Here is a 17,114-nt window from a genome sequence, read left to right on the forward strand (position 1 = left end):
CTTGGCAGTTGGCACTAACCAAAATTATGTTGCAAATTGTAAAACTATGCATTCATTTCATGCTCAAGTGATATGAGAATCATAGCCTTTGATTAAATTAGAACCTCAATCATATTTATGAGGCTATTCTTCTTCGTCGTATGAGCTATTCTTCTGGACTATATGTTTGGGCATGATGTCATCAGCCACTCGACAGTCTCGTCATCCAGGGCTTTCAGTCCAAGCGCTCCATGTGGTGGTTGATGGATTGGGCAGTCATGGACGACATGATCTACTGTCTGGTCTGTGGCGCCACACTCGCATCCCGGTGAGGGAGCCAGGCCCCATTTGCACATGTCTGAACGAAAGCGACCGACGCCGGTTCGTAGGCGGTTAAGCCGGACCCACGCAAGTCTTGCGAGGGACATTCCCGGAGGGTGGGGATCGACGTCGGGTAGGAAATCTCGGAGTTGGGAGGTGTTGTTTTGCGAGGCTATAAGGCTATGAGGCTATAAGACCTATAGATAGCTATGTTCTATGTAATTTTTTTTGTTTCATTTTATAATGGTGGCTAGCTAATGTAATGAATGTAGACAAAAATCTCCCGGTGTATATTTGTATCAGTAAATTTGTCATAGTAAATATTCCCTGTAGTACTTACGGTATCTCATTATAGCCTATATATATAATCACCATATAAATAAGTTGTAATGGCGCATCTGTATATCTCTCAAAATGTACTTGCACACTGGGTAAGCAAGTTTTTCTTGGCTACCATAGACCTTATGGATGCATCGTCTTTAAGTACTGCAACTAATGCATGCTCCATGGATGAGATAAGCCAAAAGAGAAAAAAAAATTATAAAACCTTTAATAAATTGTAATACAGCAGAACTCGGTTAATCCGGATTCGGTTAATCCGGATCTTCACCTAATCCGGATAAAACTGGAGGTACAAATGATCTGTAATCTTTTTCTTGAGAAACAGCTTCGGATTATCCAGATTATTTAATCCGGATCTTCGCCTATTCCGGACAAAAGTTGCGCTTTCTCTATCGCTTTATCCGGATTTGCCCGACAGTTTGCCATTTTATGCTAAAACGTAACATGGCCTATTGCTAGAAATTTCTTATCTATTGTTCCGTTAATGTGACGCAATAAATTATTACGGATTTCTTCTTTTCATGAACAGTAATCCCTCTTAACGCAAAATTCGCGCACAAATGCCGAAACTCGTACTCTAACTTGAAAAGATATCGGTGGAATTTTCTTTTTCCAATAGAAGACTTTGTTTGACCGTGATTTTTTGTAAGTTTTCCATAGAAACTCGTCTTCCGTAACTGTTTTCAGAAGTTTTGAGTGACTACAGATTATTCCGACATGCATGTCTGAAGATATAACTTTTGCCAGTGTGTTCTTGCATTAGACGCAGCCTACAAATACATTCGTTTTACATGCATAGGCTACTGCATTTCAAAAGAATTCTATCGCTAATGTGGTGATCGCGCGTCTCAGAATTGGCAGATGACCACACTAATGCGTTCAATTTCGGCGATTTTTACTGATACCCTTCTATCTAGGAACGCCAGGCTTGATAGAACCGTCATCGGTTAATCCGGATCTTCGCCTAATCCGGATGGAATCGCCGGTCAAATCGAATCCGGATTAACCGAGTTCTACTGTAATTTTAAATTATGAAAATGTATGGTATGTATAAACTTTAGTTGAAAGAAATTTGGGTGTGACTTCAATAAAATGTTTCACCATTTTATAACACACTGAACTACCCAGCAAACAAAAACTGAACACATAAAATATTTCTCCCCTTCCCTTCAGCACACCTGGCAACAATCTATGTGCATTGCTGCCTTAAACATTAACTCTATTAAAAATGTTTTGTTTTCACTGACTACGGTAGCAGTTAGCAAAAATTAAGTTTTAACCATGCAATTGTCATACAGGCAATACGATTAACTGGCTATTATTATATGTATAAAATTATCAGGTGTGTTATTACTTTTTATGTGGCCAATTGATGTCCATCACGCTGCTTACAAGATGTTTCATTCAGAAAAGTTCAACTATTCAATCAAGATGCTTTAAAACTTTTCAAAACACATTTCCTATTTATCGAGCTCCAGTGATAAACTTGCAACTAGGAAAATCGTGTCTTACAAGTTCAAGAACTATATGGGTAAGGTATACAGTAAACATTGCATTGGTTTTCTATCTTATTCATCCTAAATGGTTTTTTTTTTGTTTCTTTGTGGTGTAGTTTATCTTGCTTGCTCTAATCGTTTATTTCTTAAATACTGTTGTTCAAATTTTTGGCAATTCCTATAGCCTTATTGGGCAACGGTCTGCACTTCCTTTTGGAATCCATAATTTTTCTTGTAGTTTTGAATTATATACTTGCTATGAAACTTTGCTACACAATATTTTATAAACAATTAAACATCTTGCTTGAAATGCAGAAAAGGGAGCTATTTGAAAAATGCTTTAGAAGAGATCTTCACATCTTCAAAAAGACCACAAAGAGACGACCATGGTATATGTCATACGGTATTGCTTTATATAATGATTTGGTACTATTGTTCATAAGAAAAGTGGTTGTGAAATGTCTAACTTCATACTTTCTATTCAAATGTTATTTAAAATTTAAATCAGACTAGATATTTACACACAGAGTTACCTCATATGAGTTTCAAACCTTTTCAAGCTCTCAAAGGCATTACCAGCAATTGATAAAACATTATTAGTAAACTCTGTAAAACTTCGAGGTAGCAGCATTTATTATATGATAGTGTCTGTGATGGATAAAGACGAAATAATTTTTTGACTATTGTCTTAGCTGTGTTTTGGTTTGATTATTGATTTGATTGGTTTGATTATTTTTGGTTTTATTATTTTGTTAAAACAAAATAAATTGACATGACTTATATGTTGCAACTACTAGTAAAAATCAATACTTATTAATAACAATATTAAACTAGGCTTTGGTTTTTTATCGAAAAATTAAAGTTGCATATTTTAAACTCCTTGAAGCCTATTTGTGAACATTATTTTTGTAGGGTTAGGTCACAAATGCATGGGCCTGGAAATGCGATTGGACCTAATGCAGATTTGGGGTCGAAACCAGTTGGAATGAAAAAGCTAATTGGGTACGTAAATGGCAATGTTTTCTATCTTGTTGCTTTTGGATAACTCAAATTTGAAACCAGAATCTGAAAATGCAGGTTTATGATGAAATACATTTGGCCAAAGAAATCATCAATTCGAAGACGGGTCTGCGCTGCTTTGGCTCTTTTGTTGGGAGCTAAACTGTTAAATGTTCAGGTATATGGTTAAACTCAAATGCTGTGTATATACATTTTTTGTATTGGTGGAGACTTTTTAAACATTAAACTTTCCTGTTAATTGTAAAATATATCACTGCTTTTTTGATTGTTTCTGATGAGACAGCAAAAACAAACTTCACTCAAATCTTTATACCGCATGCTTTTTGTCAGAGGTTATGTAGAATCTTTATACTTCAAGACTGATATAGTGCCGTACGGTACTAAAAGTTGTCTTTACATGCACCTTGCAATACATCAATATGAGATTTTGTATAAAGTGATGTGCTGTAATTTCTTGGTCTGCCTCGTACAGTGCTTAAAATTATAAAACTCAGTGTGAAATTCAGTAAACTATTTACAGGTACCATTTCTATTCAAACATACCATAGATTCATTAAATGGAATTGGTTTAAACATGGATAGCGCAACCAATGCTGCATTCACAACAATTTTCTGCTTGATAATTGGATGTAAGTTGTGCAGTGGTTTGTAAATATTCATATCTCAAGCTAATTTCATCAAAAGTTTGTTGTGGCTCCGCTTTGTACAATTTGCTAAAAGGATGTTACATAATGTGAAAATTAATAGGCTGTTGAAGCGGGCAAGAACAACTCAATAAATTGTGAAACTTTCTGCTTTATTGAAAAGTTTTATAGAATTTACAAAGCTCTTTTTACTGTTTTGTTTTTAATATCCACACTTCCACAGGTGTACTTAACCAGTGGGTTACAATTTACAAATTTGTAGAGAACGTCTATGTATTTTCAGTCAACAAATAAAAAGCACAAATTGTAGGAACTGTTCAGCAAACTTTTAGAGATGTTATTAACTGTTTCCATCTTTAGTGCTATTGAATGAAAGAAATCCCTGAACTTTAGCACTTACATAATACATATTTTGGATCTTTGTGCCACACATGATATTTTTATACGACCAAATGCTGAAAAGTTTTCAAAACATTAACAAAAATACGTCTGAAATATGAATTTGCTCTTCACAAGTCCTTAAGTTGCATAGGCGCCGACTTTTCAAAAAACCTTGGAGGGCGAGAAAGGTGATGACGTCATAACCGTAACGCTATTTTACTCAATTAAAATAGTCTTTGATTAAGCTTAGTGTCTTGTTAATATTGACAAATAGGTCGCAAACCGAATTTATTAGAACCGCTGCTTGAAAGGATTAGTTTTACGCATGCAGTACGACTAGTCGTAAAAATTTTGATATTGTTAGCTCATAATTGGAACAGTTGGAAAACAAGACGATTCGTTTCCTTTTCGTGCGAGTGAATAACAACGATCAAGACAGTATAAGTTATCGAAATAAAACGCAAAAAATCATGATCTCAAGCAGAGTGAAAACCCGCTAACAGTTACAGTTTTATTAACCTCGTTTCGCTAATTACTTACTTTCAAAGCGTTGACAACGGCGAAGTGTTTTCTCTTCTGTTTTTTTATCGAAAGTTTTTGTAGTCTTTTATTGAATACAGTAGGCTATATACTCGAGTAAAGGTCGAGATGTTCGCAAGTGATTTTCACCTCAAAAAGGCAAGTTCAACTAACACGGAACATGCTGTTGTCTCCAGCTCGGCAGTTTTCAAAATGAACGCACTAAAAATCATTGTCAACGTAGATTACGGAGTGTGAAATCGCGTCGGCCTAAGTAAAAGTTTTGAATACGTTTATTTGCAGTGATTCAAACTTAATTTTCAAATTCAATGATTTCTTGTCAATTCTAAACTTTATGCACTTGTTGATATTAAGAGTAATAATGATTATTCTTAATAATAATGATAAAGAATAATATTGAACATAAATAGAAAAGACAAGATTAGAAATGAAGTTATCAGAAACAAAACTTGTATCAAAGATGTCATGGAAACAGCAACAAACCTAAAGTGGCAATGGGCGGGACATGTAGCAAGAATGAAAGACAACAGATGGGCCAGGATAACCACAGAATGGACACCAAGATATGCAAGAAGAACTAGAGGGAGACCAAAAAGAAGATGGCGAGATGACATAGAAGAAAAGATTGGCATCACCTGGATGAGAACAGCAAAAGACAGAATGGTGTGGAAACATATGTGGAGGCCATCTGCCAGCAGTGGCATGACCGGCTGATGATGATGATGATGATGATGATGAGCAATATGCAAAGCTCACGAGACAAAACAGAAAGAGCTGTTTTAAGACATCATTTTTTTATTTTTGCGTGTAGGATATAATCGTTCTTATTATTACGTAACATTCCATGATCGTTAAAGTCGATGTCAAACCTTAGCGGCCGCATAAAACAATGATGTCAGGTTGGCTAGGTGATAATAGCGGTAAAAGACGTCGTTAATGCATGCAATATCTGCGACCAAGACCATTAAACACCTTTTCTTTTATCAGTTTTCGAGTTAATTCTCACACATTGCGAAGAAACAATGCGTTCTGTTGAATCATAATTGATCTCACAGCGGGAAGACCTCGTTGAAAATAGCGCGTCTAATTTAGCTGGTTTACTGAATATTGCCGTGAATAGTTACGTGACTATTCCAGCAGCGTAAGTTACTCTACCATCTACTTTGAAATTTCCATACCGTATGAGAAAGCCATGCGATCAGCTGCTGTTTTGCGGGCAAGAGCAACGTAAGCTTTTCTTGCTTTCAGCATTCTTTAAGTCCGTTTAAATTATCTAAATCTCTTTCGCGAAGTGTTTTATCTTTAAAACACCACTTGTAATCACCAGTTTTGTTGCCCCTCAACCATAAATTTACGGGGGGCGCCGCTCCCCGGCCCCCCCGGAAGTCGGCGCGTATGTTAAGTTGTATTTATTTTTGAAACAACAAGGGCTTAATGTTTGCACCTTTTACTCATACGATTTTTTTAGCAAAAGAATAAAACTTTTTATTTCTTCCAACGACTTCGTTTCACAGCTGAGAAAACATCCCATCACACAACAACATTCTACAATGAGTTTGTTAAACTAATCAACTCCTTCAAAGAAAAATTAAAATAAGAAATGAAACTATGCTTTGCAGATGGTGTGTGCCGAGGTGGGGCAGCACTTTGCAGCGAGTTGCGAGACGCTCTTTTTGCCAAAGTCGCGCAACGATCAATACGAAACATAGCAGGGAACCTGTTTGAACATCTGCACAGCCTTGACATGAGGTTTCACATGAACCGACAGACCGGGGCACTGTCCAAAGCGATAGACAGAGGAACGAGAGGAATGAACTTTATCCTTCGTGCCTTTGTGTTCAACATCATTCCAACTATTTTAGAAGTTTCTTTGGTTAGCTCTATTTTGGTAAGGAAAAACATCGATGCATTCTTCAATTTTTCTTTATAGTTGACAAGTAATTTTTAATGTTTTATAATTGTGACAAGCATTTACATTTGTAATCTTTTCGAAGATTTTTTTTGAATAGCAAAAACAATATGATCATCTACCAGTGTTTTGTTTCGTCAACATTGTCTGGTCAAGAAACCCTCAATGGTAGTATAGGAATGTCTCGTGTACGTTTAATCACCTACACCACTTTTAACAGCCAAGCTTTTGTTATTTTAGTGGTACAAATGTGGTGGCAAGTTTGCAGTGATCACATTATCAACATTGGGCGCCTATGCAATATGGACTCTCTCCATAACAGCATGGAGGACAAAGTTTCGAGTCCGAATGAACCAAGCAGACAATACAATGGGAAACATCGCAGTCGATTCGTTACTTAACTACGAAACTGTAAAGGTATGACAAAAAAATTATATGCGCAGATATTCACCTGTAACTGTTTAATGCTACGTTGTGATGTATAAGCCAAGTCATCATTAATTAAGAGTTTGGTTTTACTTCGTGTTTAATTTGTTACATCCATAAAGTTTGTTTTTGATTGGCTGAGCTAGCAATAAACATAAAGCACGTCTGACTTTTTATGCACAAAGCGAAATGCTCTGCTGTACAGGTGAACGTGTTGTTTCACCGTGGTTCCTTTGCTTGAACAGTGCTTGCAAGATATGAGATTACATGCATGTCATGAGTAATGCCTATTTAAAAATGAAGGTACGGTTGGCTGGTCAGGTGTGTTATAACAACGCCACCTAGGTTATAATAACGCCACCTAGGCGTTCGTTATAACCCCGCAGATGCCGTAGGTGTTTTCGAATGGAAAGATAATTACTTTAAACCAGGGGTGTGCAACCTTTATTACAGGAGGGTCAGATATAAATAACTGGGTGAAGCCGCGGGCCGCACGTTTATTTAACTTGATTTCTAGGCTAGTAGTTGCAGGCACAAAAAAGTAGTTTTTTTGTTATTCATGTTATTCTTATGGCGTTATTAGGGGCTATCTTCTTTCAGAAATAATAAGTTAAGACACATAAATTTCTGAAAAAAACTGGTATTCTAATTTATTGTGACACCGTCTTTAGACGAGTTCAGTGAGAAATTTGCAGCTGGCTTCTTTTCCCAACGGCATTTTTCCAAATTTAGTTTAATGGAAGTGCTATCGAAGTCCATTTTCCAAGTGTTTGTCTGTCAAAACCGATCGATAGGGTGATGTCATGACGCCCATTTTAGAAAAAAAATGTTTGCACAAATAGGCTACGTTGAACCAAAAAGAGACATTTTTGAAGCCATGGATTTTTTCAAATGTAGAAAGTCATCTTAGTTGAGCTGTTTCGTGAAAATCGCCAAGATTCATTTCTAAATACTTTGCTTTCAAATCCTTTTTTCTCTTGAAGATCAATAAGTTCAAGTTATATCTGCTGGTGCTTTGTCAATGTCTGTGTTGAATGGCGAAGAGAACATACCAAACAAATGTTCATGAGATTTGAAGTCCTTGAAACGAGCCAAAAATTCATACAATGTTTTCAAGTTGGTCTGCAAATTCAGTTTTCTTCTCAGGATGCATTCCATAGTCTCTCAAAGTTGGAAAGTGAAAAATATTTCCTGTCTGTACGTGAGCTTTTCAAAGTCGTAAATTGTTCATAATGCCTTTTATGTGACCATACATTTTTACTTTCCACAAATAATTAAATACAATGAATTAGCGGTGGCCGGTAGAAGATTTCTAAAATGGTTAACAGAAGGTGTGAAATCTACAATAATCCGCTCCACAACGAATTGTTCCCACGTACCAGACTAAACTAAATTGTAAACACGTTGCGCGGGCCAGACACAATTCAGAATTGGCACATCTTCGCGGGCCACATTTGGCCCGCGGGCCGCACGTTGCACACCTCTGCTTTAAACAACAATTTAGAATTTGATCCTAGTATCTGCTATAAAATTTGAAATGACCTTTTGTTGTCTGTGCGCTTGCATGCTAAACCGTGAAACTGATCTATCATTTTTATATTTTAGTATTTCAACAACGAAGACTTTGAATTGAAGAGGTATGATAACGTGTTAGCTGATTATGAAGATGCGAACTTAAAGACCAACATGTCACTTGCCATGCTCAATTTTGGTCAGCAATTTATTTTCACTTGCGGTCTTACTACCATCATGTTATTCGCTGCTCAAGGCATACAGCAAGGTAATTAAGAAGCGATGTGCTGCTATTGGCCGAGGTGTGGTTGTGCATCTATGAATCATCATTTGCAACAACGCAAACTATAATAGTGGTAATTGTATGCATAGTGGAGGGGTTTCACTGACATTACTTTTTTAGTTAAAAAAGTTGAGTTATGAGCAGCGTGTATCTGCAAAATACTGTTTTGTAATCTTTTCTATTGTTTGCAGAGACACGTTGCTCAAAGCGTTATACAAAGCAAACAGTGTCAGCGCAGCAGTGGCATGATCCGATAAGGTGTAGAACTCACGCCTACCGATTCAGAGACACACACTAAGCTACCAAGCCAGTTATTTAGTGATAGATAAAAAAATCAAGAGACCATTACATTGTGGAGGAAATAACTCCCTTTTGTATGCGATTGATTCAATGTACCCAATTTCGTGAACTGCTTTCAAGTTGTTCGTGCGTTTCTTTTCAGGAACCTTAACCGTGGGCGATCTGGTGATGGTCAATGGCCTGCTGTTCCAACTCTCAGTGCCACTAAACTTCCTTGGCTCCGTCTACCGTGACATTCGTCAAGCCGTCATCGATATGCAAACTATGTTCAATTTAATGAACATGAAAAGAGAAATCACGGTTTGACAGTGTTGATTGTATAAAATTACTGTTGATTCATCACTTTGTGTATTTTCAGCCATCAAACGTTGTCATTTTTAGATTGTTTCAACATATAGTGACATTGAAATATTGAACAGCGGTACTGACCATTCTAAAGTAGTAGTTGAATTTCATGTTTCACACCTTCGCTCAACTGCTGTATCATAATTTGTTTCCAACATGCATGGCTATAGTTACGATCCTGTGCAAGCCTTTTTCTTGTTAAAGATTGAGTTCATTGGACGGGATGCCCAATCTTTGTGTTTACTACCTTTAAGTAGTGCAGTAAGGTCTAGTTGCTTGTTGTGAACGGATGTTTAACCGACAAGCCTTCATTAGAGACCTTAATGCTCGGTGAACCGCTGATACAAAACGCCAAGAAAAAAGCAATACACAATTGGCAAAAGCGGACTTCCCATTTTTCCGTAGATTTATCAATCCATCGGAGGCTATAACCGATTGCGATTGGTGTTTCAGAGCCTGCCTGATGCGCCAATGCTAAACCTTGCCCCCGAGCAAACTTCTATCCAGTTTGAAAATGTGGATTTCGGTTACACACCCGAGAAGCTGATCCTGAACAATCTCAGCTTCGAAGTCAATCCTGGAGAATCCGTAGGAATTGTAGGAGGAAGTGGGAGCGGGAAATCGACTGTTATCCGATTATTGTACAGGTAAACGAAACCAAGGAAGACCATCTATCCTTTGCACCCAACTAGTGGGAAATAAATTACCGTGTTATTGGTATTGTACAGGTGTCGAAATCTGTTTTCGTTTCTTCAATTTTATTCCATGCTTGTGATTATAGCTGGTTGTAGCTACTGCAGTAAGTTATTGTGTTGTAGTTTGTGCAACGGTTGATAATAATTTAAATTTTAGACTTATGAAAACTCAGGTATTCCCTCCTACCAGCATGAGATGGTAGCATCACAGTCCTTAACGCTATTGACAATTTTAAAACAAACCTTATTTTTTCCAACTGCTTCCTTTGCTAACACAACCCAGAGAATGACACAACCATGTGCGTCGATTGCTGATAACTTTGGTGCTTGATCAATGAACCTTACTCCATAGTATCGTGGTACTGAAGACTTTCTGTTGTTCGTTTCAGGTTCTATGATCCGTCAAAAGGGAGAATCCTTTTTGGAGGAGAAGACATCAAAACTGTGAATCTGAATTGCTTGAGAAAGCTTATGGGTGTTGTTCCACAGGCAAGGATATACTGCATTTTATATGATTTCCTTTAACACACTGGCACAAATCCAGTCATTTGTTGATGGAATTTTGTCGATCATTTTCGTTGTAAGTGGGTGGTTGCCACGTTTAAACGCATATTTTAAACATTTAATCTTAGTGCTTCGATTCATATATTCTGTTAGGACACAGTGCTATTTCACGACACGATCTATCACAACATTGCATATGGCGATTTGAAAGCAAACAAAGATGATGTTCAATCTGCGGCCAAGATGGCGGATGTACATCAAGCCATCCTCAACATGCCACAGGGTTATTCCACGGAGGTATAAAGTAAAGATCTATTTAATTTTGATCCATACCATCACTAACCATGAAGATTGAGATCCTTGCCTTGCAATTACAAAAAATTGGTTGTAGACTCGATTAACGATTTTGCAAAAGATCTCTCTCGCTCGGTAATCAACAGTTTTGTAATGTTCTGTAAAGGTTGGTTTTCTCACAACTAGAAGTTGTTCCATACAACATGGTCACAAGAGCGTGATTCATCGTCAGTTATATGTCAAAATTTAGGGTGTCCTGTCGTTTTAAAGCATTCTTTTATCCTACTCCTGAAAGTGGAAAGGAATTGTGATTATTGATGTAAGATCCTTGTAACGATAACGAAGATCAAGTACAATGATTTAAAAAATAATTGTGGTTGTTACAACGCTGAAGTTTAATTTTCTTCTTACGTTTGAAGGTTGGTGAAAGAGGCTTGAAGCTGTCTGGGGGCGAGAAACAAAGGGTTGCGATTGCCCGTGCAATATTAAAGAACCCAATGGTCGTCCTGTATGATGAAGCCACATCGTCTCTAGATTCAATCACGGAGGAGGTAGAGCTCTGTGATGAGATATACTGCTGCTTTCATGGTGGCTAAAAATTCACTAGCACAATATTAAATTATCTCTTTAATTTTACTTGCCCTGCACAAGAGCAAACAAAGCAATTAAATTGCCTACTCGTTTAGATTCTGTTTTCTTGCAGTTAAACCATCAAAACATAAAGGTAAAACAGACTGAAAGGGTTACGTTGATAATGATTTCATTTAAATTAGTTGTAAACTACCAATAAATAATCGATAAAAGCATTAAAGCTTCGACTAGTTGTAGTGAAGTTATTCTAAATACACTTACCATTCCAGCACATTCTTTCGGCAATCCGTCGAGTCACTGAAAACCGAACGTCAATATTCATCGCCCACCGTCTCTCAACTGTGATGCATTGCGATAAAATATTTCTATTGAAAGATGTGAGTACATGTCTGTGTAGGTGGAGTGAAAAAAGTTTTTTGTTTAAATCGAAAAAAACGGGGTTCTTAAATCCCGACAAATGACCTAAAACTTCATTAAAAATTGACTTTAGGGGGTTGCCCTCATTTTCCAGCGGGCAACCCCCCAATTTATGCGCGCGAAGGGGTAAAATTGCCTATCTCGGTAACCACTGGTCGTCATGATATATAGCTCAAAAGCTGCCAAAACATCATGTTTCTATCTGTTCTAAGAAGAAAGTTTGCTCTATTTACAATACAAAACGAGTTATAGCCAAAAAACCAAAATATACACACATTTTTGTTAAAATTCAGCATTTTTTCTGACAAATTGTGATCTGTCATAAGTTTTTTGAAAAAAAAAGTCTGATATGTTGCACAAGATATAGTAACACACTGATAATACCGAATGTGAAAGATGCAGGGAGGAACTACGGCAAGAAGAGTAACAAAATTTCAGTATAGTGAATGGTCTATACTTTGATGGACGTAAAGATACAACACAAACGGTTGTGCAAGGTGCAAACGAAAAGCACTACAGATCTGTTCAATTGGAAGAACACTATACTGCAGTTGGCGAGCCGGGGAGTTATTACCTCACCCACTTTTCTCCTGAAGATGGCAAGGGCAGAATCATAGCTCAACATCTATTCAATTCATTACAAGGTACAGAATTGCAAAATAAACTGGCAGTTGTTAGTACTGATGGCACTGTATCAATGACAGGAAAACACAACGGATGCATTCGAGACCTGGAAGAGTTGCTGAATAAGCCACTTCAATGGATAGTATGTCTGCTACTTAGGCTACTAATGAATTGCCTTTGGGACATGTGTTTACTGTTTGCAGGTCTCGATGGTGCTACAAGTGGCCCAGACACATTTGCAGGTCCAATTGGAAAAAACTACATGGAACTGTATCCTGTTGGCCAGTTACTCAATTCAAAGAGCTCTCGCCACCACTTTTGGCCTTTCCAAAGCTCCCATCCGAAGTTGTGAATGACTTAAGCAGGCCTCGAAATTCGTTTTTGTTGACGGCGGACAAACGTGTCCGGTCTGAGCAGCTATCTCGGCGGACAAATTAAGTCTCACGGCGGACACACCAGTTTTTGCGTCGATCGTCACGCTTAATCACTTTATCTTGAAAATTCTTGGCCATTTGAGAACTATAGCTACGGTTTAGAATGCATTTTATTATTTCAGCGAAGTCACTCTGAAAGACGTGCGCTTGAAGAGTCAAAGCGCCGTGTACCTGCTCAAAACGCCGCATAACTGATTAACTTCTACCGAACGAGGTCGTGTGGCTTCTTGCGTCACAATGCTCTGGGCACGAGTCCGAAAAACTTCTACACTAACGCTACTATTTTCTGCTGTGCAACGTTTCACTAGGCTTTTTTTTAAGTTTATTTTTGCGTGTCATGTGAGCGAAAGTGAATTTTCCCTGGGCCTTTTCTTACAATAATACCAAAACTTAACAAATTTTGCTGTAATAGCCTACCGAACTCGTATTATCTAATTTTGTATCCAACCTTGCCTTATCGATATTACTCGGAGATCAAAGCCAGACATTGTGACGTAAAACTTGAACAAAGTTGCGCTGATTAGTGTGGAAGTACCGGTACTCCCATCGATTCTTAGCGAAGAATTCACCTTTGTTAGGATGATTCAATGTCATCAATCGTTGAAGCAACGTATAAATCGAAAGTTTTCCTGCTTGAATGGAAGCTACCCAGGCAACAAAATTTATCATTTTTACATTGATTCAACGTCTGCGTCTACATTGAATTAATATAAGAATGATCGATTTTGTTGTCTGGGTGAGAGATACAGTAGTCACATTTTCTAGATGCGCGCTAAAATGCGCGGGAAATTATATTCTCGCAACAATTGTTAGTACTATGCAATGACGATTTGTATCGCTAGTTCCCGTGTTATTTCTCGGCGGACAAATATGACCGATCTAGATGGTACTTCCCGCGGACATCACATGCTGTGACGGCGGACATGTCCGCCGTGAATTTCGAGGCCTGCTTAAGTACGGACCAGTTCTATGCTTATAAAATGTGCTGGGCAATTATTGAAGGAAACGTTGATGATGATCTGGCTTATTTGGAGGTTGGACCAGTTGTGCATTCAAGATGGCTAACTTTGGGATGCAGAATTTTAAGTTATTATGTGACAGTGGGTGAACCGCCTTTGAATCTGGAGATTCTGGTTCGTTTTTGGCTTTTTGCCTTGAAGTATATTTTCCGACTTGGTTTGAAATCAAGCTAAACAACCATATAACAAATGGATCCATGAACTTTTTCAACTTGATTCAACGAGTTTTGAATTTTTCTGACCAAAACGTTCGGGAAATTGCTTTGAATGTGGTGACAAGAAACGGTTATTTCGCACACCTCGAAAATATTCTGATTGCAATGCTGGGGGATGATAATGAAGAAGGGTGTGACCAAGGTGCTTGCAATTCGCAAACATGCCGCTGAAACAAATTCACTTATGGACATTGAAAGTCATAGCAGTTCCAACCCATTGAACTGCAGTCCAATTCGTTTGTTCTGTGTTCCAAAGTTGAACTTGGAAGCAAAGGCATACCACGAGTTAGTTGATATTGAACCTTATCAACAACTTTCTCCAGCAATTGAGCACTCAACCGATGCAGAGTTGGAAGAATGCTGCGAGAAGCCTCTGATTTTGTTTTATCCATGCCACAATCAAACAGTGGAACGACATGTGAAGCTCGTAACAGAAGCATCAGCACAAGTTTCAGGATTTAAAAGACGAGATGGACTCATTTGCCAAAAAGTTAAGTCTCGTAAACTGATGAAAAAATTTGACACAAAAATCCATTTTAAATAAGTCGTTTTAATTCAATTGACATACCTATTCCTTTTTTTTTTTGTGATTATCGTGCCATCAGAAGGCCTGAATTGTCATTTCAAAAACAGAGCCTTTTAGGATTAGCAAAGCTCACACTTGAAATATTTCAACTGAGGAATTACAAATCAACGAAGTTATGAAAAAACGTTAAGTTTGGGGGCGACTGGGATATGAGTTTACCGCTCTTCGAGTCTCCAGCCACCCAAATATATGTCAAACACAATCTGCCTCCAGCCGTAATCAAACTCGTGCTTTGCCGCTGCAGTATTGAAAACCTCGAGCAGTTCCGCTCGGCCATGTCGCTAACATGTCACACCAGGCAAAGCAACTTGTTTTTGCAAAATGAATACGAGTTCTTTGAAGTTCCATCACCAAACGCTTGTGATATTTTTGCACTGCTGCAATTAACATTATGCTTAATGTGAGTGCTTCATTATGATGTTTTGAACTGATGTTAAAAGGACTGTGTTGTGAATATTTTTGGATTATTGGCCCAATCTTCGGTATTATCAGTGTGTTACTATATCTTGTGCAACATATCAGATTTTTTTTTCAAAAAACTTATGACAGATCACAATTTGTCAGAAAAAATGCTGAATTTTAACAAAAATGTGTGTATATTTTGGTTTTTTGGCTATAACTCGTTTTGTATTGTAAATAGAGCAAACTTTCTTCTTAGGACAGATAGAAACATGATGTTTTGGCAGCTTTTGAGCTGTATATCATGACTCTACGACCAGTGGTTACCGAGATAGACAATTTTACCTCCTCACGCGCATAAATTGGGGGGTTGCCGGCTGGAAAATGGGGGCCACACCCTAAAGTCAATTTTTAATGAAGTTTTAGGTCATTTGTCGGGATTTAAGAACCCCGTTTTTTTCGATTTAAACAAAAAACTTTTTTTACTCCACCCTACGGCGGTGACCGATAGCTCAGTTGGTTTGCGCGTGACTTCGTGAACAAAGAAGCTTCAAGATCAAGCGGCGTTGGTTCGACTTTCGGGGTGTGCGCCAGAGCAATACGCATGCTAAGGAGGGCTCTCCATTCAGTGGCACCTAGTGGATGGAATAATTCCCCGGCAACAATCGGAAAACTTCACTCTGTCAATCTCGGTAACCGGCCCTGCGTCAAGAGCCTCTACGAGTCTACAAGTATCCGAAACTACCAGGAATAACCTGTCAAGGCTTTGTCAGTCCGAGGATAAAGATTCAAAACTAAAGTGCGAGTGGCCATTAAAATGAATCTATAAATCGCTCTTATTTAAACCATACCGTTTAAACTTTATGTGATAACCTTTGCTTTATCCCTTTTGTATTGTTTTAGGGACAAATTGCTGAAAGCGGGACTCATTCTCAACTTCTCAGAAATACAAATTCGCGTTATTTTGAATTGTGGAACAGCCAGCACAAACCGAACATACATCAGGATTGAAAAGAACCGAGTGGAATCGTTCATGTTTGCGCATAATATTATTGCTTATCCCTGTTTTAGAAATTTTATAAAAAATTTATGAATTTATTATGTTTTTTCCACGAAAAATATTCCTGTTTGCTCGGACCTCATAACAGTCTTCAGGAGTAAAGGTGAAAACAACTGCTTGCACACTCCGGTGCCCTACGAGATTAGAATTTTGGTCTCATCATCATCACAACTTGCATGTGAAACGGGATATTAGCCGTCTTGCGTCAGAATGCAATCGTAACGGTAACTAGAACTCAAGCCAATAACTTATATTGCAGCTGAACTAGCTTTTGTGTGTGCATGTCGCCATACAACTTAGTATTGACCCTGGCACCAATTCGAAGTCATGTTGTCACTGGTCTTCCGATAACATTCATTTTAGAAGTACAACCGTGCGTATTTTGAAAATGATAATGAATGCGTTTGAGTGAATGTTCGTAGGAGCGGTTGGCGTTGTTTTTATCCATGTGCTGCTCGTGTGCCATCCAAGTTGATAAATGATCTTTACCTCATCGTGCATAGCCTACATATGAAAGCCTTTCATCTATGAACAATATTACGGACTGATCAAGAATTTTGTGACCATTCCGCATCTCCCTCTGCGCCAAGACAGAATATAATTAATAACGATTTATCTGTTGTGCTTTGTAAAGTATACTATTAAATTAAACTTTAGAGCAGAGCTCTTTTGATCCGTTTGATTATGGCATCGATTAATTGGGATACTTTGTTGAGTGAGGCTTTTAAAACAGTGCGCTGTATACAGTAGCGTATTTAGGGGGGAGGATAAGGGGCGA

The 17,114-nt window shown here is 38.0% G+C and overlaps 1 protein-coding gene across 1 annotated transcript; it reads left to right on the forward strand.

The window, feature by feature from the left end:
- Positions 1-1,987: 1,987 nt before the first annotated feature.
- Positions 1,988-16,949, forward strand: LOC145768249 (iron-sulfur clusters transporter ABCB7, mitochondrial-like). The gene is made up of 15 exons (XM_082579732.1): positions 1,988-2,173; positions 2,454-2,527; positions 3,051-3,140; positions 3,216-3,315; positions 3,679-3,787; positions 6,343-6,611; positions 6,873-7,049; positions 8,664-8,838; positions 9,296-9,453; positions 9,952-10,145; positions 10,583-10,682; positions 10,851-10,994; positions 11,411-11,542; positions 11,852-11,959; positions 16,180-16,949. The coding sequence occupies exons 1-15, from the start codon at positions 2,015-2,017 to the stop codon at positions 16,285-16,287; spliced, it is 2,097 nt and encodes a 698-aa protein (XP_082435858.1). The 5' UTR covers positions 1,988-2,014; the 3' UTR covers positions 16,288-16,949.
- The last annotated feature ends 165 nt before the right edge of the window (positions 16,950-17,114 follow it).

Source organism: Aplidium turbinatum, chromosome 4 (genome assembly GCF_918807975.1).
Source record: "Aplidium turbinatum chromosome 4, kaAplTurb1.1, whole genome shotgun sequence".
In the NCBI taxonomy this organism is placed as follows: Eukaryota; Metazoa; Chordata; class Ascidiacea; order Aplousobranchia; family Polyclinidae; genus Aplidium; species Aplidium turbinatum.